The sequence below is a fragment of the Aulonocara stuartgranti genome, assembly GCF_965226115.1.
Source record: "Aulonocara stuartgranti genome assembly, chromosome: 23".
Taxonomy (NCBI): Eukaryota; Metazoa; Chordata; class Actinopteri; order Cichliformes; family Cichlidae; genus Aulonocara; species Aulonocara stuartgranti.
The window spans coordinates 20978193-21005163 of record NC_138958.1 but is presented as its reverse complement, the minus strand read 5'-3'; the positions used below and the strand labels follow the sequence as shown (position 1 = coordinate 21005163).

General features: G+C 41.7%; 1 protein-coding gene across 3 annotated transcripts; it reads right to left on the bottom strand.

The window, feature by feature from the left end:
• Nucleotides 1–828: 828 nt before the first annotated feature.
• On the bottom strand, nucleotides 829–26955 carry LOC309700851 (NLR family CARD domain-containing protein 3-like). 3 transcript variants are annotated; one of them, XM_082524710.1, is made up of 12 exons: nucleotides 26239–26954; nucleotides 11014–11151; nucleotides 10831–10929; nucleotides 10635–10745; nucleotides 8164–8242; nucleotides 7082–7310; nucleotides 4478–6278; nucleotides 4208–4381; nucleotides 3827–4000; nucleotides 3393–3548; nucleotides 2181–2227; nucleotides 829–2005 (listed from the first exon to the last, which is right to left on the bottom strand). In XM_082524710.1, the coding sequence occupies exons 2-12, from the start codon at nucleotides 11100–11102 to the stop codon at nucleotides 1455–1457; spliced, it is 3510 nt and encodes a 1169-aa protein (XP_082380836.1). In that variant the 5' UTR covers nucleotides 11103–11151; nucleotides 26239–26954; the 3' UTR covers nucleotides 829–1454. The 3 variants fall into 3 exon arrangements, with proteins under 3 accessions (XP_082380836.1, XP_082380837.1, XP_082380838.1); XM_082524711.1 differs by having other exon boundaries at nucleotides 26389–26954; XM_082524712.1 differs by lacking the exons at nucleotides 3827–4000; nucleotides 4208–4381 and having other exon boundaries at nucleotides 26239–26955.
• Between the last annotated feature and the right edge of the window lie 16 nt (nucleotides 26956–26971).

Sequence of the window (26971 nt, the reverse complement as noted above, 5' to 3'; positions counted from 1 at the left end):
TTAATCATTTTAAGCTAAATGCAGAAAATCTTTCTCTCTCATGAAATTGATTGTTTTGGATTTCCATCTGCTTGTTGCCCTTTTGTTTCTGCCTGTTTGAGTTTCATAATTTCATCAAATACACCAGCCATTCCTGTTTCTGTGTCTGGTTATCGAAGGGTATCTTCACCTCTCATTATCAGTTCATCTTCAACATCAGGCTCACCTTCAACTACTTTTGGGCCATTCTACAATAACAAGATTTTGTCTCATCCATAATTTTTTTTAAAAATACAATTCAGCTCTCAGGAAGCACTCAAAGCTGAATTTTCACATGTCCGTACTTATTGAAAAAATAAGCTATCAATCCAATTTTTTGTTTTGATTTCATTAATATGAACTTCTAGTAATTGTGAAATAGCTCAACTGAATGGAAAAATGAACTGGATGTAGCTTTGTGAAATAGCTCAACATATTTTAGAGAACAGTAACCATGCACTGCAAGTTGTTCCCTACAAGATATGTACATCCCTGTTATTGAAACCTAATTAGCCTGGAAAATTAAAACAAAAGTGAGTGAAAAACAGAAAGGAGTGAGCGAGTCACATACTAACATGATGGGTTAACCATCATGTTAACCATAGCAGAGTGTCGAGAGAGGGAGAGAGAGACAGGCACAAAACAAAAACAAACCAATGAAGCCCTGTGGGGCCAGCGAGGCAGACACAGGGACCATGACTTACGTGCTAACACTGAGATATTTTTCAGACTAGACTGAGTGTGTCATTCTAATAATGCAACCCTGTTATCCATATTTCCAAAATAAAATAAAAAATAACGGCAAAGTACTTTTCCTTTCTCAATAGGAGTACATTTATTTTTTATTTTCACAGAAAATTATTTAACACATCTAGCATCTGTTTCTGAATAAACACTAATACTGATGTGCTACTATGTTACTTTTACTTACAGTCCTGTTGTCATACATATAAAACATTACAGACATATGAAATATTATTTAAATCACATTTCTTGTGTAAATCCCCTCTTGCTAGGAGCTAACTTCCTGTCTTGCTTCCATTAGAGCTGCCAAAAATGACTGAAACATCATATGGAGGGGAAAAGTACATTAAACACTTGAGAATTTAAAAAAACAACAACATTTCTTTGACCAAAAATAAAAAAAAAACCCAAACAAACCAACAAAAACAAACCAATGAAATAAACAGAAATAAAACATTTGGATTAATTTAATGAGCTCAGACTTGTTTGAGATGCAGATGAACTGGTTCAAAACTGAGCTCTGGTGAAACACAACATATTGATATCCACTGTGAAGCTTTAACAAGAAATATGCACAAAAATCTGGAATAATCGTTATAATGAACTTCAACTGATTGACCTGATGAATCTGAATACGTTTCTGAGTGATAGAGACAGAAATATACAGTGTTAATCTAACAGGAGGACACTCCTTAGGCTGAAGTACACAGACTTATTGAGGAACCAGAAAATAAAAGTCTAAATCCAGGATAAAGAGGTTCAGTGAATGTGGTGTTGAAGGTGTGGAGGTGGATCAGAGTGTCATCAGAGGAGACTCTGTAGAAGGACAGAGTGCCAGCAGGACAGTCCACATACACTGCTGCTCTGTTAGACACAGAGGAGGAGGAGATCGATGACAAGAGAGTGAGTTTTCTGTTATTGTGCCAGACATAACGAGGACCATCATCAAAGCAGCTCAGACTCCAGGATTGTTCATTCCTCCCAAACAAACAGTCGTTAATGTTTCCTCTTCTTGTGATTCCTCTGTAACTCACTGATATATGAGCTTCTCCACTCCACTCAACCTCCCAGTAACAGTGACCAGTCAGACCATCTCTACACAGCAGCTGAGGCCAGCGATCAAATCTGTCAGGATGATCAGGATATGGCTGATCCTCTTCCACATGTGTCACCTTCTTATTGTTATCAGATAGTTTAAGTTCTCTGTGTACTGTGTTTGCGTCGATTGTGAGTTGACAAGAATCTGATGGAGAGAACAAACACAATCCAGCTGCAGTTATTGATCCGTCATCTGTTCATTGATTGACACTTTGATGACGACTCCTGACATCAGAGATGTGAATAAGTGATGTGACAGTTTGAAGATGGTTGAATGTGTGCTGCTTTGTTTTCATGAATCACATTAAAAACACACTTACACTTCCTCAGACCTGGTCTCAACCATCGGACTCCAGCAGGCTCCACCCTGAAAGGAGGAGGGGGGTCAGACCAGCACAGTCTCTTTCAGCATGCACACATGGACATTACATTACTCTCATACACATACTGTTAGACACTGATAAAGGAACAGTCAAACATTTTGACTCATTCAAAATGGGACAATATGCTTCAGTTTTAATGTTCCTGTATAAGACACTTTTTCATTGTTTATGTTGACCCCTGACTGCTTTGTTCTCTATCACATTTGTGGTACATTTATATTTTTTCATCTGTCATTTTTACCTGCATGCGTTATGAATTTATGTAGCGATGCTGATATTGCTGATATATATATATATATATATATATATATATATATATATATATATATATATATATATATATATATATATATATATATATATATATATCGGTTTCAAGCATCCTGACCAGCTTCCTCAGGTAACCCCCTATGTTCATCCCTGGTGATATGCCCTATACTATACTATGTGGTGTTAGACTTGTTGTCATGATCCTGGAGCTTTGATCAAGAGTTTTTAGAGGTTTTCGTTTTAAGAAAATTATTATTTTTTATTTAATGTTTTTTTGGCTTAATTATTGTTTTAGTTAATTCATGTATTTTGATTCGATTTATATTGTGGTTAGAGCTTATTTAGTATAAGTGCTTATGTTATTTTATGTTATTTTTTATTATATGCAAGCTTTTCCTAGTATTTGACTTCCTGTTTTATTTTGAAAGTTGTCTTCTTTGACTAGCACTCCCCTCCTCCTTGCAAAGAGGAAACTTAGGTCTGGAAATTCATCACTGTGGTAGACCTTAGCTGGCAATTCTCTCGACCTCTCTGCTTTTTTTTCTTCTGCTACTCTTTGGACGACCTCTGAAGAGGTCCTTCTTCTCTACTTTGACTACAGCAGGGTTTCTCCTCCAGTACTGGTTCCACATTCTGTCTCTGGAAAAGTCCCCCAGCACTGATCCACCTTATGGACTGTCATTGTCTTCTCTCTAGCCTCAGGCTACCTAGGCTATTTTCTTCTAAAATGTCACCTACAATCCTTCACTATTTGTGGTTTTCTTTTGGTAATTTTCAGTGTAAGTTTTTTTTAATTTTTTTTTTTATTATAACTTCTCTTTATTAGCTACAATTGTTACTGGTTATTTAAAAAAATTACTTAACAACACTTTTTCTGACCTGACAATTGTACAATTTGGATTCTTAAGCATCTTCACTCCAGAGTCCTCCAGGTTGTTGTTACTCAGATCCAGCTCTTTCAGAGTACAGGATTGGGAGCTGAGAACTGAGGACAGAGTTTCACAGCTTCTCTTTGAGAGGTTACAGCTACTCAGTCTGCGAAGACAATAATGGACAGAAAAATAAAATGTTAAAATATCTGGTCTGAACTCTTGAGGTCCAATATTTTCTATATAAAATATCTATACATAGTGAATTATTGTTGTTCTTTTCTAAATAAAAACACAAAAAAAACTTATTTATTTTCACTGCAAAAAGGCACTATGTGAATCTAAACTGTGAAAAAACAATTCTATATGGAATAGCTTTAATTCATAAGTTCACAAATTCAGGCAAACAGATCATACATCAAACTACAAAGAACATAATCCAACCTGAGTGTTTCCATTTTACAGTCTGGACTTTCCAGTCCAGTCAATAGTAGCTTCACTCCAGAATCTTTCAGGTCATTGTCACTTAGGTCTAGCTCTCTCAGACTAGAAGACTGCGAAGTCAGGACTGATGAGAGAACTTCACAGCTTTTCTCTGAGAGGTTACAGACATTTAGTCTGAAAAAAAAAAGAACAAGTACACAAGTAATACTGGTATTAAAACAAACAATTTGGGGTCACGACTAGATTTAGCAATATTTAATCTCATTTCAGGACTTGCTGGAATTTTAATGTAAATATTTTAAACAGATTCAGAGAAATATTTAATATAAATTAATGCATGTGGAAGATTTTTTATTTATTATTTATTTAACTTTATCTGACCTGAGAGTTTCCAGTGTACCGAGTGAACTCTCCAGTGCAGCAGATAGAAGCTTTATTCCAACATCAGTCAGGTTATTGTTACTCAGGTCCAATACTCTCAGACTAGAGGGCTGGGAACTGAGCATGGAGGACAGAGTTTCACAACTTCTTTCTGACAGACTACAGTCACTTAGTCTAGAATGACAAATAACCAAGTGGAAAGAGATTAATGTTTTTCTTGAAAGATATCAGTGTATGATAAATGATATATACAACTTTCAGTATACTTACAGAACTTTGTTGGAAGCCTTGACCACAGGCAGCAGCCTCAGAAGAGCTTCCTCTGAAGCAGAGTATTTCTTCAGGTCAAACACATCCAGATCTTTTTCTGATGACAGTAAGATAAAGACCAGAGCTGACCATTGAGCAGGAGACAGTTTATCTGTAGAGAGACTTCCTGAACTCAGAGACTGTTGAATCTCCTCCACTAGAGAATGGTCATTCAGTTCATTCAGACAGTGGAACAGGCTGATGCTTTTCTCTGCAGACAGATTCTCACTGAGCTTCGTCTTGATGTACTGAACTGTTTCCTGATTTGTCTGTGAGCAGCTTCCTGTCTGTGTCAGCAGACCACGTAGGAGACTCTGATTTGTCTGTAGAGAAAAACCCAGCAGGAAACGAAGAAATAAGTCCAGGTGTCCGTTTGAACTCTGCAATGCCTTATCCACAGCACTCTGGTGGAGAAACTGTAGTTTAGGTTTATTAAATAATTTAGACCACTTGGAGATTGTATTTCGATCATCCAGCAGATTAACTCCAGAGTTAATAAATGTCAGGTGGACATGAAGAGCAGCCAGAAACTCCTGAACACTTAAATGGACAAAGCAGAACACATTGTCCTGGTACAGTCCTCTCTCCTCTTTAAAGATCTGTGTAAACACTCCTGAGTACACTGAGGCGGCTCTGATATCAATACCACATTCTGTCAGGTCTGATTCATAGAAGATCAGGTTTCCTTTCTGCAGCTGCTCAAAAGAAAGTCTTCCCAGAGACTCAACCATCTTCCTACTCTTTTTATTCCAGTGTGGATCTGTTTCAGTTCCTCCATCATACTTGACCTTCTTCACTTTGGCCTGAACCACCAAGAAGTGGATGTACATCTCAGTCAGGGTCTTGGGCAGCTCTCCTCCCTCTATGGTTTTCAGGACATCCTCCAGAACTGTAGCAGTGATCCAGCAGAAGACTGGGATGTGACACATGATGTGGAGGCTTCTTGATGTCTTTATGTGAGAGATGATCCTGCTGGCCTGCTCCTCATCTCTGAATCTCTTCCTAAAGTATTCCTCCTTCTGTGGGTCAGTGAACCCCCTCACCTCTGTCACCATGTCAACATACCTAGGAAGAATCTGATTGGCTGCTGCAGGTCGCGTGGTTATCCAGAGACGAGAGGAGGGAAGCAGGTTACCTCTGATTAGATTCGTCAGTAACACATCCACAGAGGTGGACTCTGTAGGGTCAGTTAGGTTTTTAGTTTTGTGGAAGTCCAGAGAAGGTCGACACTCATCCAGACCATCAAAGATGAACATAACCTGGAAGTCTTCAAAGTTGCAGATTCCTGCTTCTTTAGTTTCAGTAAAGAAGTGATGAACGAGTTCCACCAAGCTCATCTTTTCATCTTTCAACACGTTCAGCTCCCTGAAACTGAATGGAAAAATGAACTGGATGTCCTGGTTGGTTTTGTCTTCAGCCCAGTCCAGAATAAACTTCTGTGTTAAGATTGTTTTCCCAATGCCAGCCACTCCCTTTGTCAACACTGTTCTGATTGGTTCATCTCTTCCAGGTGAGGCATTAAAGATGTCTTCTTGTCTGATTGTTGTTTCTGGTCTGTCTGATTTCCTGGATGCTGTTTCAATCTGCCTGACTTCATGTTCATCATTGAGCTCTGCAGTCCCTCCCTCTGTCATGTGGAGCTCTGTGTAGATCTGATTTAGAAGGGTTGGGTTTCCTGCTTTAGCGATCCCCTCAAATACACACTGGAACTTCTTCTTCAGTTGAGATTTAAGATTATGTTGACAAACTGGAGCAAACATGTCTGAAAAGACACAGTAAATAAGTTACATAAATCAGTATTAATTTATTTGAAATGTTAGATAAAACGTCTTATAACTTTTTATCTTTTAGGAGGCAGAGCCTTGGGCTTTCAGACCCCTCTTCTGTGGAACAAACTCCCAGTTTGGATTTGGGAGACAGACACTATTGAATTCTCTACTTTTAAGATTAGGTTTATAAAGCATATAGTTAGGGCTGGATCAGGTGACCCTGAATCCTCTCTTAGTTATGCTGCGATAAACCCACTGGCGTTTTTTCTTCACTCACCTTTCACTATGTTGTCATACCTCCCTTTGCATTTAATCATTAGTTTTTATTAATGCCCGGCCCGTTGCACAGCTTGTCTTTTGTGCCGTCTTTTTCCCCTCACCCCTAAGCAGTCGTGGAAAATGGCTTTCTGTCTCTGAGCCTAGTTCTACCAAAGGTTTCTTCCTGTTAGAACTGATCTTTTTCCTTCCCTTGTTACCAAGTGCTCGCTCATTGGGTGGGGGGGGGGGTGTCTGACTGTTGGTGGTTTATCTGTATTATTGTAGGGTTTTTACCTTACTATATAAAGTGCCTTCAGGTGACTTTAGTTGTGATTTGACACTGTGTAAATAAAACTGAACTGAATTTAATTCAATCAAAATCACATTTCATCACTCAAAATGGTGAAATTGTGGATATTTGTTGGTCAGTTTCATTCATTTCATTCCCCTTAAAGAATACATGTTTGAATACATACTGTCTCATACACTGAGATAATAAATAATATAATTATCCTGCAGTTTAGAGATATCGCCTTACTGCTTTGAAGATGCTCAGCCAGCTCATCCTGCTTCATTCTCTTCAAGAAGTGAAGCGTGATCTTTACAAATGCCTCTGTGATGCTCCTCCTCTGCTCTTCATCATCACCCTCCAACATGTCCACAATGTCCCTCTGACCCTCTAAACATTCAAGGTCATGTGCACCAAGAACCCATAGGATCTTATTCAGCTCATTCTTCACAAATGTCAAAATGCTGTCTTCTAGCAACTGTAACAAAAGCAGAGGTGGGAAGTATGTGTTTTGTTATATATATTATATATATTATAATATATATATTATATATTTCTTCTCAGATTTGAAGACAAATATCTGAACTTTCAACTCCTTACAGGCTCTTTGCTTTAGATTTAAGACATTTGAGGGAAGTTATGTTATATCCTATGGTATTCGCTTGTATTGTTTCATTATGACATCAGTATGACATGAAGTCCAGTTTTGTTGGTTAAAAAAAATCCCTTGAGACCTACTTTACTTTTATATTTAAGTACATTTCACGTGGTGTTGATTTCACTCCTAAGAAACTTAATCAGTACTTCAATTGTTGGAGTCAAATTGTTAAATGTTGTCATTGTGTTACTTAAATTTGTAAGTCTTAGTTCAAGCAGCATGATCAAGGATATTCCTTTGTCTCTGACCACCTCTCCAGCCAGTTTCAATAAAAGGCGGCAAGCGGAGGCCTAAGGTGGGGTCAGTCTGCGGTTGGATTCAGAGCGCTTTTCTGAGACACCGACCGGGGCCTCCCTTGCTAGCAAGTAAAATCGATCGATCGCTGATTGTCCAGTTTCTTTCGTTAATGAGAATAAGTTTCTAAACCAGCGGGGCCTGTGGAAGCACAGACCCAACATCAACTTTCACCAAACACTATTTTAGTACCTGTCCTTCTACCTAAGTGATTGTGATTGAACAGAATACTATATGAATGACTCAGTTGGACTGAATTCATGGAGCCAAACATCATATCCATGTTGGACACTAAGACAATTCACTGGTCTACAATGTGTAACATGCAGATGGTTTTGAATAGAACAAATGTAAAAGGAGTTGTTGTACATGTACAGACCACAAATATGGATTTCAACTGTATTTTATGCTGCTGGGCAGACTGACCACGGGGAACCTCCAGGAACTCCTGGCCCACACTGTGGAGGAATCATGAAAAATCTGTTTACATAATCTCTCCATATTTATTAGCTTTTTCAAAAATATTTTTAGCACAGTTTTTTGTGAAGTCAGAAGTTAATCAAACGCAACATGGAATAAAAATAAAACATTTTTTTCTGACCGGGAATGCAAGTCAATAACTAATAAAATAATTTGTACATATTTTTTTTTTTACTATCTTTTTGTTTTTAAGTTTTTTTTTCTGCTTTTTTGCTAAACAGTAAATTTCAAAATTCATGGTTGACAAGAACAACTATATTTTAGCATGAAAAATATTTTGATAAAAGAACTTTATAGAACCATAAAACCATCATCAATTTAGGGCAGCTGTGGCAAAAACACTTACATTGGGTGGTGGTCCACTAAATTTGTTAGTCACTGTGCATCATTTGGTTCTGTTTCTCCAGGAAACTTATTTTAGGCAATAGAGAGATTGTTTTTTCTACAAATGGTACATGGTTTTTGTTTTCGCTACTATAAGATCAATGTTGGGGAGGAACGGAATACATGTACCGGTGTTCTGGGAATCTATCCTACCTCACAAACCATCCTACCTGTTGTTTCTGTGCAAACGCTGTGTATGGGCATAACACAAACCCCTAATTTACATAATTTTTTTAACCCATTGTGAATATTTCTTATGGTTATGGTTAGGTTTATGGTTAGGATTAGAGGTTGGATTAGTCAGAAGTCGCCGGCAAATTATAATACGGGTAGGACAATTTGCCAAAGTAGGACTGTTTCTCAGAACACCGGTGTTACATATTTAAAATGCAAAATATGAGTAACTGTATTCCATTACATTTACCGGTTAAAAAAGGTGATATTCAGAATACAGTTACTTTGTTGAAATAAATAGATTACACGTCTTTTCCTGTTTCATATCTTATGCTATGCCCTCTCTAAGTTTTCGGTAATTCCACGCCAGTGGAAACCCAAACAAAACACACATTAACAGTCTCTAATGCCTGTGTCTCAATCTTGCGGTCCATAATGAGGTGAAGAAATATTTTTAAAAATTATTATTCAAAAATTATTTAATATGAAGGCAATAGGCAGAGTGTTACAGGCATAGCCCTAAAGAATGTGGCCTCATGGGCAGTGTAGTCTGTGCTGCAGCGAGAATGGACTGCCATACCCGTTATGTGTCTGTGAGCGTGAGGGAGGGAGAAAAAGGAGCATCGAAAAGTATGTGCTGTCACAGGCCAGAAATGGGAGATGGAGGCATGTACAATAATAATACACACTGCAGCCAAAAATAGTGCCTGCCTGTAATCTGTTGTGGAATACATTTTAAAAGTAACCTTCCCAACACTGAATAAGATATAACAACCACCGCTATCAGTCCTGGCGATGGGTTTTGCCAGGGCCTCTGCCCTTGACTGCTGCCCGCTATACATTGCACCAGACCTCTATGACACCTCCTGTGGGTGGTGGGCCTACTAGAGGTGTTGTAGGGATCCAGCCAAGTCCTACAGGGAGGAGGTCCTGAGGTAGACCCAGGACATGCTACAGAGATTATCTCTCTTAGCTGGCTGAGAGATATAATTCCTGATAAACTGGAGGAGGTGGCTGGGCAGTGTGATGTCTAGGTTTCTCAACTTAGGCTATTACCTTCATGACCTACCCCCAGGTAACTGAAGAAAATGGATGGATGGATATAACAATAATCCTCCCTAAAGACAAACTTCCCAAAAAGACATCAAAAAGTGCTCAGGAAATCATCATGGATGCACAGTGTTTGAACCAAAAGACAAAGGTGACATCCACTGGTCAAACCGGAGTCCCACTCCTACTCTTTCACTGCTGCATCTCTCCTCCAGGTGTCTAATTTCCTTGATTAAGGATTAACTAAATGCTGAGATATGCTGAGTTTTCAGCTCAAAGTTTTCTTGGGAATCACCTTGATTTGATTTGATTGAATCTTTATTTTGAACATGTTGAAAAAGTACAACATAATAGAATTAAAAGAGACAAATGAACACCTTGTTGGTGCAAAAGTAATATTTATGTCTGTCAAACTGTGTTATCAGTTGGTGCATTTACTACAGATTTGACAAAAGAAATGGAAATAAATGACATGTTTTTGCCACAGACTTTTTTTTTCTACTAAACTGTCTGCTATTTGTAGACAAAACACGGGTTCACTCTTAGATGCCTTTTTTATGCTTAAGTCATTTATAGGTCAGTTTTTAACTAAATTAACAAACTAAAAGGAAAAAGATCAGGTGAAAATTAACCCTGTACAAAGAGTCTGTAGAAATAACATATATTAAGAAATGAGGAGTGGCGTTCAAACTTTTGCACAGTGTTGTAGACGGGAAAAATAGTGTGCTGGATGCATCAGTTACATTTAGACAGACAGATTACCTCACTGCAGGAGAACGTTGTCCGTTAAAATGAACCTCAAAATCCTTTGAGCTGTTGCTCATTAAAGATGAACAGGTTGGTTCAGGTCCACATTTGATTTTCTGATGGATTCTGAAAAAATATTAAAACTTCTTCATTAAAAATGTCACTGCACATGAATGGATGATAAAACAATTTTGATAGTTATATTAATTACATTTTATCATTTGACTGTCTTTGTTTAAATTTTGTAATGAGACCCTTGGACCGGTCGCTCTTTAAGGATGGACAGCTGGGTTCAGGTCCAGGTTGGTTCCTGTGAATAATGATGGAGCAGTGATGTGAGTGCTGAGCTGTGACATGGAGAAGAGTCGTGGACAGTTAGAGATGGTCATCTCACCTCTGAGCTGTGGTCTGGCTCTCATGTTCCCCACACAGAGTGGTTTTAGAGGGGGGGACTCCCTCCTCTCTGTCCTCACACTGATCCATGCTGCTGAATTCACATCCACATCAGCTCACACACACTTTCTACCTTCACCTGCAGAGGAAACACAAATCATTCATGTGCACATCAACTGAAATCCTTTCCATCATGTGTGCTGTCCATTTATCAGCTGCTTCTTTTCTGCTTCATCTCAGTCTCAGCTGAATGCAGTCAGACAGCAGTGTGAGGCAGATTAAGCTGCCATCAGCGGCTCTACTTCTACTATCAGTCCGCTAGATGGAGGCATGAAACACACACAATGCATTCACTAACACATTCGCAGATGTGATTTGTTTTCAGTCCATTAATATTCAATTAAAGTTGTTCAAACACGGCTCGAATCACAGAAACAGATGGAGACACGGGGGAACATCATGTGACAGAGTTTAGTTTTCTTCTTCAAACAGGTTTAACAGGAGTTTTGAATGATTTGGGATGTTAAGTACTGCATAGTCATCAGCTATTGCAGACCTTCCCAAAGTGTGGGGCCCGCCCCTAGAGGGGGCGCAGAGCCATTGGGGGGGGGGGGGGGGGGGGGGGGGGCTTATGAAAAGGGGAAAAAAAACAAACAAGCAAACAACGCTTGGACACTGCTAGCACGGGGCTCCCACACAAACTCAAAGCGGGAGATGAAGCATAGCTGAATATATTTCCAAACCAACTTCATTCTAAGCCAAAGACTAGAAAACATTGTGAAGCATCTCTTCCCTTTGGTTTCACCTGCACAAGTACCAAGGTAGGTCTCCCCTGCAGAATTGGTCTTTCCTTTGTTGGGAGCAGCACTGGGCTGTTGAAATCACGGACAAACAGTATCCCACATTCTTGATTTTTAGTTCACAAACACTTCTTGTAATGACTAACTACTCCTGACATTTTGGAGATGTTAGCTCTTTATACAGTAAAGTTACAGCGGGATACAAATAATATCAGACTGATCCGGCCATGATTTGTTCCCCCGGTTCAAATCCTGGACAAACAGTATCCCACAGTTGTTTATGTTTTTAAACCCATTTTGCACAGAGAGGCATTTCTGAAAAATGTATTGATAGCAATGTTGACTATTATTACACAGGAAAAAAACAACTACACATAAAATAATCACACCGTGACGCCTCTGCCTTTGTAAATAGAGGGACAGTAACTGCATGCGTATATGTAAGCATGTAAAACCTGCAGATAGTTAGATTAACAGTATTTTGTCTCTATCTGCCATTCTGCAATTCATCCATTCATTCATTGGTGTTGCGTGACGAACTCTGTATTCCTCGTCCACACGTAAACGCAAAAAAGGAGTTTTAAAAAATCTCCGTTTTCGGTGATTCGAAACGCCGTTTATGTGTGGACGAAACAGCTGCGTTTTCAAAAATACCCGTGTAGGTGCGGACCTAGCGTAAAAGAGTTAGTAGTTTATTTTCTTACTACCTGTAATTTATTGTAATTTATTGCAGATTACTTGTATTTGCTTAATTGTTTACTAAATGTTTGTGGTGTGAAATAAACCCCAAACGAGCAAAACATGGGTGTGTGTGGTTGGAGGATGTGTTTGTGCGTGCGTGTGCGCATGCTGTGGGGGGGGGGGGGGGGGGGGGGGGGGGTGCGAACATTTTTCTTGAAAAACAAAGGGGAGCCTAGCAAAAAAAGTTTGGGAACCACTGAGTAATTGCATTTTTTGGGTTGGATTACTATTATTTGCGTCATACTTTTTGAATTAAACATATATTTTGGAATAATTAATATTTTTTTCTGCATTGTTAGTTTGTTGTATAAGGTAGTTTTTTCATTTATGTTTTATTGGTTTTCTTTTTTATACAGGGAATATAACACTACAATTTAATAACAGAACAACATTGGGAAAAACAAAAACAAACAACAAGATTATACAAAATCAGGCCTTCCATTTTGTATGTAGTTCAACCATTTCGACCAATGTTCTTTAAATAAGAGCACCTGTGACTTCAGTCTAAAAGTTATTCTTTCCATAACAAATATAATGTATATCAAATCAGTCCACTCATTTGTAGTAGTATCTTCACTAAAACAACGATTGGCTTTTAGAAGCCACCAACAGCACTCTGAGCAGATTTTTATCCGATTTACACAATTTAACCTCCTAGGACCTGGCGTCCACATATGTGGACATCACATTTTGGGTTGTCTAGACCAAAATACTCAATTTAGCTCCACAAGGGCCTGATATCCACTTATGAGGACATTATACTGCCTCGGTTTTATCAAAATTTAAAATGACTGTCTTCATATGTGGCTCTCATTTTTCTTAGAAACAAAAATCAGGTAAAAAAAAATAATCTGGTGATTCTTTGTTTTTACATTCATGAGGTCCCAATCAGCCCAAATATCAAAGAGAAATTAAAAAATGCATGCCATGGAAGAGTTCGGGTCTTAGGAGGTTAAGACTCTCTAAGTTTCCTAAGTACAGTACAGTGAAATGAAATTTAAAAAAAAAAAAAAAGACTGTGTCCAGGACCTTATTTATTTCCTTCCAAAATGGTGCCACATGAGGACAATCCCAAAAAATATGGAAGTGATTTGCTACTGCGTGCCCACACAGCCACCAGAAAGTTGTCTGTTGAGAATCTTTGGATTTCTGCGCTGGGGTACAAAAGTAACAAGTTACATTCTTCCAGCAGAATTCCCTCTATGAGGGGGAGCTTGTTACTGACAACTGCTGCATACAGATTTGATCCCATTCCTCTTTTGATAAGGTTAGATTGCTCTCTGTTTCCCATCTTGTTTTTACATTTTCTCTATCATGACCCTTTAGATTGGTCAGTGATGAATATAATTTTGAGAGAAGTTTTTGATAGGGTGCATCCTTATATGCATTCTCGAATATATGAACAATTTCTTCATTCCCCATCAGTAACTGGAAGATTTCATTTTTTATTCAGAAAATCCCTCAGTTGCAAATATAAAAAAAAAAATCTTGATTTTTGCAACCCAAAATTATTCCTAAGGTCCTGGAAATTCATCACTTTTCCCTCTTTTAAGAAGGTACTGTATGTGGTGAGACCTTTATTACACAGGAGATGTCTGCTGACATCTCCTGGACAGACAACATCTCAGCAGTCGTCAAGAAGGCCCAACAGCGGCTGCACTTCCTGAGAGTCCTCAGGAAGTACAAGCTGAACTCCAACCTGCTGCTGACCTTCTACCGCTCGTCCATTGAGACCCTGCTAACCTACTGCATCATGGTACGACAGCTGCACCATGGCGGATAGAGTGAGGCTTCAGAGTGTAGTCAAGACAGCACAGAAGATCATCGGCTGCCCTCTCCCTTCCCTGATGGACATGTATTCCTCCCGCTGCCTCAGCAGAGCAGCAAACATTATCAAGGACAGCTCCCACCCTGGTTTCAACATGTTCAGCCTGCTTCCCTCAGGGAAGCGCTAAAGGTGCATCAGCACAAAAACCCACAGACTCAAAAACAGTTTCTTCCCCAAAGCCATAACCACCCTGAACTCACACATGCACCGATAACACAGCCCCCCCCCCCCAATTTTTTTCTTCCCACTTCCTCTATGGACCACCACTGTGCAATACCAATTCTATGTGCAATAACTCAACTGTATATATACAACACTATTTATTACTAGGGATGGGTACCGGTGTCCGGTGCCATGATGGCACCGGTTCTGACATAAACGGTAGTAACCAGACCGAAAAGCAGCGCACATTTCGGTGCTTTATTTCGGTGCTTTTTTTTCCTGAGCTGTGATACACTTCTAGCCAATCATTTTACGTTTCCGAGGATAGTAGGCGGGGCCAGGTACGTACGTTCTGTTAGAGCAGAGCTCCAGATTAAAAATGTCCAAGGCGAAGCGGTCAAAAGTCTGGCTGTACTTCACAGCAAAATATGCAAACTCAGCAGCCTGCAACAAGTGCTTTAAGGTGATATTGTGATACTGTCAAAGGAGGTAACACCAAGAATCCGATTAAACAGCTGGCGACGCATAGCGTTTTTTTTTAAAAGCCGAGAAATGCGCCGTATTTGATAGCTTGCTGCGAGACCTCACACTGTGCACGTTGGGTGGGTTGCCAGTTATCGGACCCGGAGCAACATCCCCCAAAAACCCGAAGAATAGAGTCCTGGCCCCTAGCCCTGCCAGTGTAGCAGAAATGATGAGGATGATGATGCAGCAGCAGCCGTTCTTCTCTGCGTGAGTAGCTTAATGTTGTTCATGTGTAATTTACGTTGAGTAGGCTAAACACGTTATTACATTAATGCAGGTAAGGTGAACTAGCAAACATCATCATAGCTACATGCGGCTGTCTTCTTGTTTGATGGCAGATACTCCCTTCACCCTGGCCAAAAAGGCTAAAATGACCAAAGAAAAAGTGGGAAACAGTTAAACATGAGAGGTTTTTGGACAAAGTTTGTGTTTTTTCCATTGTTTAAGCACTGCTTCCAGCCAAGAGTGATACCATATATGCCACATAGCTGCAGAAAAGGCTAACATTGTTATATTTTTACAAAAAACAGCTGAACATGAGAGGTTTTTGGACAAAGTTTGTGTTCTCCATTCTTTAAGCACCGGTTCGAGCACCGTTTAAGCACCGGCACCGTTTCAAAAGTACCGATTTGGCACCGGTATCGGATAAAACCTAAACGATACCCATCCCTATTTATTACATATTACTTAAAAAAAAACAAAAAACGGCTTGTATATTTGTACATTATATATATATATATATATATATATATATATATATATATATATATATATATATATATATATACGTCTTTTTCCCTATGTTAATACTGTCCATATGTATATAGCGCTGCAGAACTGTACCCCCCAAGATGTTTACACTGAGTAGGAGATGCTCTGTATCTCACTGTACAACTGTATAGTGACAATAAAGGCATTCTATTCTATTCTATTCTATTCTATTATTAGCCCATGTTTTAAATGTCGAGTCAGTCTTACTAAGCAAAAACTTGTATGTGACCCACCTAGGGGGTCCAGCCCCCTGTTTTAATTGATACTTTTTAAGTAATCCATTCCATGTCTTCATCAAGCTTATTATCCAAGGGTTACCTGGGTCTCTCAAACAACTTGACATTGAGGGGTCTCCTATCAGTGCCCTAACAGGAAGGTTACCGCCCATATAAATCTGGAGAAGATTTGATTCCTTCCTGCAAAGTATTGATCCGGGTTTTCTATAGGAACACACTGGAACAAGTGTAACATCTTTGGGAGTGTATTCATTTTTATGCTATCCACTCTAGAAGAGATGTTTATGTCATGGTCCTGGGTCGTGCGACCCAGTGTTTTGTGTTTAGTCTATTTTGATGTTTATTGATTGTTTAGGTTCTTTAAGGTAGTCCAGTCCTTTTGTAGTTATGTTACCCTTGTATCAAGCCTCCCTTGCCCTTCGTGTGTTTATGTCTGTGTGTCTTGTATTGTCAAGTTCATGCTGTCGCGTCTGTCACCTCCCCCTGTACTACGTCTCCCCGGTTCATGTCCCATGTTTCCTGTTTTACTTTGAAGGCCTGCATTCACTGTCAGTGTATTCAGTTTCACTCCTCCTGTCCTGTCGTTAAGTTCATGTATATCAGCTGCGTTCCCATGTGTGGCCACTTCCCCTGATCATCCCTCATGTGTATTTAGTCTCTGTGTTTCTTACAGTCTGTGTCGCGTCGTCTGTGTTCCCACCCTCCATGTTTCCATGCCCGGTCTGTTGTATTCATAGCCTTACCTTAGTTCATTCCCAGTTTAGGTTTCTGTTTAGTTATTGCTTTTGAGCTGCCCTTATTCTTGTTTGTTTCTCTTGCGTTACCAGCCACAATAAAAGGCTCGCTTTTGTTTAAAGTTTACTCCCGTGTCACTCGTGTCTGCACCTGAGTCCTCCACGCACTCTCCACACGGTCTGTCACAGCGGACCGTGACAGTACGACGCGACCATGTCGGACTCAGCGGACATTTCAGAGGAGGTAGACTCAATCCCAACAGTTAACGCTGCCGCGCTCGCGGCCGCTCCGAGGAGGAAGCGGCGTCGGCGTCGCTCTACACGGCACTCAGAGGTTAGTGATAACGTTCTGTTGCCACTGAAACGCCCTGGATGTAGTGAGGGCGAGGGCTTTGGAAAGACAATTAAGGTCTCGGAGATGGAGACACAATTTACCTGTACTGTTAACTCTGTCACCCCCCCATGCACCTCATCACGGTCTGTTTTCTCGGGGGCCAGTGAAGAAGCTGCCTTTTCCATGCCTCTGACTGCTAATGTTGAAGGTGTTAATCCTGTGCCCACGTTGTGTTTTGACAACAAAGCTAAACTTTCTGGTGTTGGGCACGCTATTCTTGGGGAAGACACACTGCCATCACCGAACTGTGAAACCGACACTGCCAAACCGACCATAGACTCTTCAGTCCTGAGGATTAAACCAAGTGATGTACTGTTAAACCCTGGTATTACGTATGAGCAGGATGAGGGGGACATTAGCGAAAAAGGATGTACTAATGATTCTGCACACCCAGAACCTCCATCTTCCACTGAGAGGGCTTCTTTTAAGACCGCTAGGGCATTTGGGGCCTTATTTAAGACCGTGTCTCAGCCCCTGCTGTCTGTTAACTGCAAATCAAGTGAGAAAGCTTCTGATCTGACCAGTAGTAAGACTGTATTGCCTTTGGCTAGCACCCCCCTTTCCGAGTCAGTTTTCCTTGTTCCCGAGTCAAATAACAAATGTTCTGTTTATATAACTAGACCAGCGAAAGAAGAAATGTCCAGTGTTGATCATAAAAATGTCTGTTATGATCCTGTGCTGATCGGTCCCCATGTTCCTCACTCTGCTGATGGTTTGACCAGAGGGAGTGCTTTGGAGCCCGACATCAGCGACTGCTTTTCTACACCAGTCCATTGGGCCGGGACGATTATTATGGGTCTGCCAGGTTCCCCTATGTCTGTGAATGACATTGCAATTTCCGTTAATATAACACTGAAGGATTGTTTAAGTTATGCTCCCGCATTATCCAATGACAAGGCTGAATTTCATGTTTCAAAGGCTGTCGGGGGGGAGCGCCATGCTAGCCATTACAACCCAGCTAGCCCTTTAACTGCACCCCTGGGCCAGGACCTTTTGACAGCAGTTAATGAACTGGCCGATCTAAAGACAATTCAGCCGGATGGCTCAGAGCCAGTCCACTATGTTTTCTGTGCAAAGCCAGGTCCATGTGCATTCCACTCACTAGCCTTCCACAGCCGATTAGTGTGTGTGGCTGAACCCCCCCTTAACTCAGTCTCGCCTACGGGGGGCTTAGACTCCAATAAGCGTAGTTATTTCCTATGTGACTGCCAAATTATTATGTTAAAATCATCTGCACATAGTCCTGGTTGTTTTATGTGGGTTCATGAATCATGTCTTGGCCTTAAGAATCATGCTTCCTGGGACAGTATAACTATCACTTGTGTCACTGAGCCAACTTATTTCAGGTCTGAAATGTTGTTTGAATCATGCTCCAAGACAGAAGATGTGTTTAGCTCCCCAAGAAGGGCAACTAAGGACAATTTGGACTATGTTAAGGGCTTAGAGACTTTAAGGTCTTTGTCTGTTGTTGCTCCTCTGCTTGCACCTGACAAAGTCAATATCTGGAACTTTGTGCTCACTCCCAGGGTGGCTGTGGCGTTGCCTGACCTCTCACCTGCGTCTGATCTCCAGGTAGAGGCAGGGGTCACCCAGCCAGCACCTGAGCTAGTTCTCACCACTGGGGTCAGGGCAGCCGTAGGTCAGCCATATCCTGCACCTGCATCTGCACCTCAGGTGGGAATGGCTGCCGTCCGGTTTGTTTCTACACCCAGGTTGGTTCCCAAGGTTATGCCAGTCAGTACACAGCTGAGCTCCGCACCCAGCCTAGGCACTCGGGTGGGAGCGGTTGACGCTCTGCAGGCGCCTGCACCAACTGATGCTTCCATTATAGGCCCCAGGGTCTCATCACCGCCGCAATGGCCTCATGCCTCGTCCGCTGGAGGGCCCGAGGAGCCCGTCCAGCCTCACGCCACGTCAGCTGGAGGGCCCGAGGAGCCCGTCCAGCCTCACGCTTCGTCAGCTGGAGGGCCCGAGGAGCCCGTCCAGCCTCACGCTTCGTCAGCTGGAGGGCCCGAGGAGCCCGTTCAGCCTCATGCTTCGTCAGCTGGAGGGCCCGAGGAGCCCGTTCGGCCTCATGCTTCGTCAGCTGGAGGGCCCGAGGAGCCCATCCGGCCTCATGCCTCGTCAGCTGGAGGGCCCGAGGAGCCCATCCGGCCTCATGCCTCGTCAGCTGGAGGGCCCGAGGAGCCCATCCGGCCTCATGCCTCGTCAGCTGGAGGGCCCGAGCCGCCCGTCCGGCACCATGCCACGTCTGCTGGGGGGCCCGAGCCGCCCATCCAGCCACCTTCTGCTTCTGCTACGCCTGGTCCAGCCTCTGCCTCAGCTCCTGCTTCGCCGTCGCCTGGTCCGGCTCCGTCGCCTGTGGCTGCCACGCCACCGCCTGGTCCTGCCTCGACTGGTCCTGTGCCCACCGGGCCTCGGCCAGTACGCCTGACACTGGAGGGCCACCGCTGCCTTCCGCGCGGCCGGCCCCCTGAGCTGTTCCGCCGTCCCCTTCGCCGCCGCCGTTGCCTTCCGCACGGCTGGCCTCCTGACCGGCTCTGTCACCTGTGGCGCCCGCCTGGTCGGCCCCCCGACCGTATGACCCTTGAACTCTTGTGCCCGCGGGCTCCGGGTCGGCCTCCCGAACTGCACCACCACTGCCTCTCACATGGACGGCCTCCTGATGGGAGATGGCGTGGCCTGTTGGGTTGCCAACCCCCGGGTCGGCCGCCTGAACTCATAAACTGTGGGCTGGTATGTTGCCGCCCTCCGGGCCGACCCCCTGAATTATGTCTGGACTATGTCACGTGCTCCAGTGTTTTCTGTTGGCTGTTTTTTTCTTGTTCTGGTCCCTCCGTCCTGGTCCCCCGCCGCCCGCCCGGGCTCGGTGGTCCGTTTCTTTTGGTTTGGGGCTGTCTGGAGCCAGCCCTTGGTGGGGGGGTGGTGTCATGGTGCTGGGTCGTGCGACCCAGTGTTTTGTGTTTAGTCTATTTTGATGTTTATTGATTGTTTAGGTTCTTTAAGGTAGTCCAGTCCTTTTGTAGTTATGTTACCCTTGTATCAAGCCTCCCTTGCCCTTCGTGTGTTTATGTCTGTGTGTCTTGTATTGTCAAGTTCATGCTGTCGCGTCTGTCACCTCCCCCTGTACTACGTCTCCCCGGTTCATGTCCCATGTTTCCTGTTTTACTTTGAAGGCCTGCATTCACTGTCAGTGTATTCAGTTTCACTCCTCCTGTCCTGTCGTTAAGTTCATGTATATCAGCTGCGTTCCCATGTGTGGCCACTTCCCCTGATCATCCCTCATGTGTATTTAGTCTCTGTGTTTCTTACAGTCTGTGTCGCGTCGTCTGTGTTCCCACCCTCCATGTTTCCATGCCCGGTCTGTTGTATTCTAAGTCATAGCCTTACCTTAGTTCATTCCCAGTTTAGGTTTCTGTTTAGTTATTGCTTTTGAGCTGCCCTTATTCTTGTTTGTTTCTCTTGCGTTACCAGCCACAATAAAAGGCTCGCTTTTGTTTAAAGTTTACTCCCGTGTCACTCGTGTCTGCACCTGAGTCCTCCACGCACTCTCCACACGGTCTGTCACAGCGGACCGTGACAGTTTAGATAAGAAATTAATGTCCATCTACTAATATCTACAATAATATCTTTTTAAAGTGGAGAGTAGTTAATTTCTTCCAAACTAATTAGATCCATTGATAAATTAATGCCCAAATATTTAATAGTTTTTGTCCAAACCTATTTTGTATTTGCTACGCACATTTTGGGGGGGACTGTAATGACTATTGAGAACTTTGGAAATTTGGTCTATATCCCAAGCAGGACCCGTAATTCCTTGGAACTGACATAAGCTCCGTAATTGATTTGGTAGAGTTTGATAAGTAAACCAAAACATCATCTGCAAACAACGGCAATTTCTGCTCACTTCCAGCTATATTAATCCCTTTTATTGTGTCAATCTGCCTAATCCATTGAGCCAACGGCTCTATAAAAATAGCGAATAAAAGTGGATTCAATGGGCATCCCTATTTTGTTGACCTTTCAAGCTTGAAAACATCTGAAAGTTCACAACTGATCTTCAATTTTGCGGTTGATCTGGTGTATAAAGCCCACAATATTGTAATAATCGACCCACTAAACCCAAATTTAAGCATTACTCTGAATAGAAATTCCCATCTCACGGAGTAAAAAGCTTTTCCAGCATCTAGACTCAGTAATATTGCCGGTATTTTATTTAAATTAATGTGTCAAGTAATTTGCAAAGTTCTCCTAATAATATCGTGGGTTTGGTGCAACCTAACAAAACCAGTTTGATTTAAATGTATTATTTTTGGCATGATTTCTTTAAGTCTTTGTGCTATGTTTGACGTAAATAACTGATGTAAATAATCTACATTTAATACACTTACTGGTCTATATTGGGGCTCTCTAATTTGTCTTTACCATCTTTAGGTATACTAGAAATTATAACTTGTTTCCATGAGAGGGAAGCTTCTCCCTTGTAAGGACCCAATTAAATGTTTTAAGTAACATCAGTGTCAGAGCGTCTCTCACTTTCTTATATCACTCTGCAGTAAAGCCATCTGTACCTGGAGCCTTATTTGCCTTGAGTTTACCAATCACCAAGTGAAGTTCTTCCCTTGTAATTTGCTTCACTAAAGATTTATTTTTTTCTTCTGTAGGTTTTGGGATGTCTAACATGTCAAACAAACTCTTCATTTTTCCATTATTATTCGTGAGTGGTTTGAATATAGTTTTTCGTAATATTTCTTAAAGTAGTGCTTAATTTCCTCTATATACTGCATTTCCATTTTGGTTTCCGGGTCTCTTATCCTGTACACTGTTCTATCTGCTTGTTGCTTCCTTATATGCCAATTGTTTCATATATTTAGTTTCCCGCTCATAATATCTTTGTTTGGTCAACATTAGTTTCGTTTGGACGTCTTGAGCGTATATCTCATCAATTTGATTTCAATTTTTTGCAATTTTTAATTTTGTCTTAGTATCCATAGTATTTTTGTATGTAGCCTCTAAGTGTAATAGTTCCGACTGCAGCATCGGAAGTTTTGCAACTTTGGATTTTTTGCTAGAAGGTGTGGGGGGGCCACAGCCCCGTCCTCCAGGGCATGAAGCAGGTATGGAGGAGATCAAAACTCCAGACATCCAGAGGCCCCCAGAACACAAGAGACCAAGGAAGACCAACAGAGGGGCAGCCGCGCCACTGTCCCAGAAAGAACTGAGGAGAGTCCCAGATGAGGGCTCACTCAGCAGCCGCGGAGCAGAAGCCAGGGGGAGTTGCAGTGACGCGCCCGTGAGCTCCGCCGGCAGCCAGCTGTGCCTGAGTGACCGAGCCCCAGGCCGAGAGGCCGGGGGCACCCCACCTCCGAAGTGGCCGGAGCGAGCCCCAGGCTCCAGGCCCCGATAAGCGGCCGCCAAGGAGTGAGATGGTGTGTACCTGGACGCCCATCCCCAGACACAAAGAACCACCAACGCACCGATGTCTGAGGGAGTCTGCCACCGGCAGGGGAAGTGGTGGTAGGGGGAGATAGGCCTCCAAACCTTGGAGGGCCTGAGATGTCCCCAGAGAGGTGGCGTCTGATACCCAACCTGACATATAGACACAGACATACAGGCACACACAGATACAAACATCCATTCCCACCCTCATGCTCTCATATGCACTCACTCCACACTCAACCAACGTGGAGACAGACATAAAGAGACGCTGTACACACGATCACACTCCCCAAGCGTACTCTACGAACCGGGTCTAGGTACCCTTGCCCCTGGAGGGGGGAACTGCACCCAGACCCAGGTGGTGTTACCCTTTTCCCTGCGGTGGGGAGAGGCAGACCGCCCCGACTCCGCAGCAGCAGGGAGGCCCCACACTCCAGACCGCAGTCGGACGGCCAACTCCTCTTCCTAGCCCCCCCGCTCCAGCAGGCCGCAGAGAACGGGGGTGAGAGAAGACTCCAAACCTCCCTCCACCCGCTCATTGTAGTGTTGATGCATGTGTTCTAAGGTGCATTTAAAACCCAGGAGGGCATGGAGCTACCTGCCAGAGAGCAGCAGGTAAGCGCATAGTCCCTCCTGCTAGCCCTCAATGTCTACGTGTATTTAAAATTGAGAGGTGGGCAACGACGCCAGGGGTGAGGTGTACACCCTGATGGTAATTTGGATTCCATGTATCGTGCCCAGATCATTACATGAAGGAACCTTTTAAAAAAACAAGCGCGTCCATGCTCAGATGTACACACGGGTGCTCACACACACAAACTACACCCTTTTTGGCTCCTACCTCAAAGCACACTGTGTTCTGTTGATCTTATGTGCTGCACAATAATGTTTAATATTTAGTATTTACTGTCATATTCCCATATATCATTGTGATGTTGTTTATTCTATTACTCTTGTTCTCTTCTGCTTGTTTTCTTTTTTCTTTCTCAACAGGTGATCCAGGTGATCGATATATGCATTTTCTTTTTCTTTTTTTCTTTTTCTGCCCATTCTGTTGGTTTTTGTTTTTTGCCCTTCTCCCCCGTCCCTCTTCTCAGCTGTTTCTCTTTCCCTCTTTCTTTCTCCCCTTCTTTCCCCCAGTCAAGTCTGTCCCGTATTCAGCAAGTGAAAATAAAATAAACAATAAAAGGTGAATCAAATGGACCATTATGGCAAGGCTGGGATGGTCAATTTGGTAAAGTAAATCCGTTGGGCATCTTTGTTTGCCTTTAGACAATAATTCTGATGGCAAAAGAGCCAAACGGGACAGGCAAAAAAAAAAAACAAAAAAAAAAACAAAAACAAAACTTTGGATTTTTTAATACTAGAGCGGTGATGAGAGGAAGATATCCCCACAATATCAGTGGGGATATCTTATCTCTATCACTGAATTCCAGGTACTCGGTAATGTCTTTTGTTAACTGTTCACATGTCTGTTTATTCAATATACTAGAATTTAATTTCCTGTTAGTAATTCTTCTCCTTTGAGAAAGTTTTAAAGCTAAATACAGAAAGTACTTAAAAAAAAATCTAAACATGTACAGGACGTCAGGACCTTTAGACTAAGCAGGTCCAAACTTGTAAACCCACATAGTAGAAAGGTTATTCTCTTCTTTCTTCTCAGCTCAATGGTCATTTTTACCTGTACATTTGACACTTGATAAATTTTTTATTTTCATTTCTAAACTTTCAAGTGTAAGACAATTGGTAGTTGGTTGGTGTTGAAAACATCCCCTTTCCTTGTGTTTTTGTTAGAATGTTTTTCTGCAGTTCCAACAGGGACAGTATTTTCTTATCTGTTAGGAGAAGCTGATGAGCGTTGTATTTATTTTCATGGGTTTGACTGCTTTGTGTCGGTGGCTTAAATTGCTAATTATTCTACTGAAGTTGCATATAGAAGAGCACAGATTCAGTTGTAGACAGATACAGGTCATTACTTTGGAGTATGTTTGAAATAAAGTCAAGTGTGCACAGACATGCACTGTATTCGAAGTTCAGTCAGTTTTTACTCATGTGATCTGGATCCTCAGTACAGCTGTAAGATGTCTATACGACTTGTGAGACCAACTTAACACTTAATACTTCTCATATTTAATGTCATCAGTGGCTTCTGCCAAGAATTTCCTTGTAATAAGTGCCCACAACAATTTTGAAGTACAGATCTATTTAGGATGTATAATTAGCCTATCTGGGATTAATCAGTTGATGAGTTATTCTTAAGTAACATTTCAGAGAGCAGAGAAGACATTTTCTTAGCATTTACACAACACCCACAGTAATTTAATTATACTGTCCTTCCTTCTCTATCACAAGAAATCCTCATATTTAACATCCATTAGTGTCAATATTAATTCAACATTAACATAATTTAGAACACAAAACTTGCTTATTGCAAACTCAATAAAACTGCAGCATAAGTTTGCTTTCTTGCATTATTTGTGCTTGGAGGAGCAAAGCAAAAGAACCAACAGACAGGCATGTAATGCACCTACAGCACTTTTCTAGTCTTAATGAACACTCAAAGCACTACTAGGTACAAGTCCCACTTTATCCAGACATTCTTGCAACACTTTATCTCCGTCACTTCAAGGAAAATTTTTTAGAATAGCCAGTTAACCTGACATGTATGCTGGAGAGATTCAAACATGCAACCTAAACCCAGAAAGGTCCCAGACAGAATTTAAACCACAGACCTCGTTGCTGTGAGGCAGCTTTTCTAATCAGTCCACAAACACTGAGTGCTTTACCACAGAGCACCACCATGTCATCCTGTTTCAGATCTCGTGTCTGTGTCAAGACACTCTCAAGGCACCATGTGACTTTTGCATGAACTCTGCTCCTCATGTGCGCTGCATGTGATCACTCCTACTCTGTTTTACTATTCCACTGTTTGGAGATTTCCCCATGATCTTTCAAAGATCAGCAGTGGTGCAAACACCAACAATATGAGTGAAAGTGTTAAGGGACCTCTGGAGGTCTGTTAACATTGTCTCATAAAAGAATAAAATGCACACAGACATGGCATGTAGAGTTTAAAGACCCCCTAAACACACCATTGTGGTGACAGCTTAAAATTTTAGAATATTTTCATTTTGTTTGTTTTTGAATCAGGTTTGGACAAAGACATTTTTCTGCAGCCAAAACAGGTCGAATTATCACGAGCAGTATGGAAGGGTTAAAGTGTCTTCCACTTTTGTTTTCCCCCTGTAAAAGCGTCATTGTTCTGACATGTTTTTATTGTGCAACAGCTTTAACTTTTAGTTTTTTTTGGCTTCGTTTTGGACCAAAATGAACTTCTAATGCCATCATAACAGCAAGATTTCAGAATATTGGAGCACATAAATAAGTAAGTCGTACTTTTGTAACTGGTTGAAGTAAAAATTGTCAAAGCACAAAAAGAGAAATATTCAAAAAAAGGCATAAATACTTTAAGAGAACAGTGAAGAACAGGAATTGAGTAGATGTTAAGTCATAGAAGCAGACCAGACATTTCTAAATAGAGCAAAAACTGCCTCGAACATTTTGATGGAAATGTGAATCATTCTCTTTAAACTCACACAAGATGTCAGACGAGCTGCTTAAAGGTTGCCTCCTTCTCGGGTCCAGCTGTGAGTCAGTCAGCGTGATGTATGGAGTGGCAGATTTCTTTTGTTTCTGCTGGAATTAATCTGAACAAAGCTGGTGTTAACAAGAAGAACAACTATTACCATCACATGGAGCTTCACATGGAGAGGATCATCTGACAGCAAGTCCAGGAAAGTGAAGTGAAACTTTACAAAGAAAGAAAACACAGTGAAGAGCTTAGGGAGAAATTGTGAAAGAGGAAAATCAGGAACTGATCAGTTTGAAATGTTTGAGGTTTTACAGAAATCTGCGTTTCTGTACTGTTATTGTTTGTACTGAACACATCCTCCAGAAATGTTCTATTTAAATTGTGGTGTGACAGGATACATGATGTTTGCCATTTGACAAAAAAATTTGCCATGTTTTTTTTATTCTTTATGTTTTGGTGTCTGACTGTGATATTTTTACCTGCAGTTCGTCTCTGTGACCACACAAAGAAAATAAACACAGTTTTTCCCTGCTGACGTCAGTATTTCTATCAGTTTAATATCTGCGTTTACGTACTGCAACATTACCCCACTGAAGAACACTAGTGTTGAAACACTGCAGTAAATGTGTCATAAAGACAGTATATTGTATTTGAGTTGTAGTTACTGACAATGACCAGTGGAGGGCAGTGAATGGTCCATTTCAACCTCATAAATATGAGGCTGTTGGTATCAGTGT

Excerpts from the sequence above, each read along its gene's own strand:
- LOC309700851 (XM_082524710.1), bottom strand. The coding sequence starts at position 11,102 with ATGGATCAGTGTGAGGACAGAGAGGAGGGAGTCCCCCCCTCTAAAACC. Across the intron at positions 6,279-7,081 it reads GGCTGAGCATCTTCAAAGCA|ACATGTTTGCTCCAGTTTGT; the intron begins GTAAGGCGATAT and ends GTGTCTTTTCAG. Across the intron at positions 2,228-3,392 it reads CCAAATTGTACAATTGTCAG|GGTGGAGCCTGCTGGAGTCC; the intron begins GTCAGAAAAAGT and ends TCCTCCTTTCAG.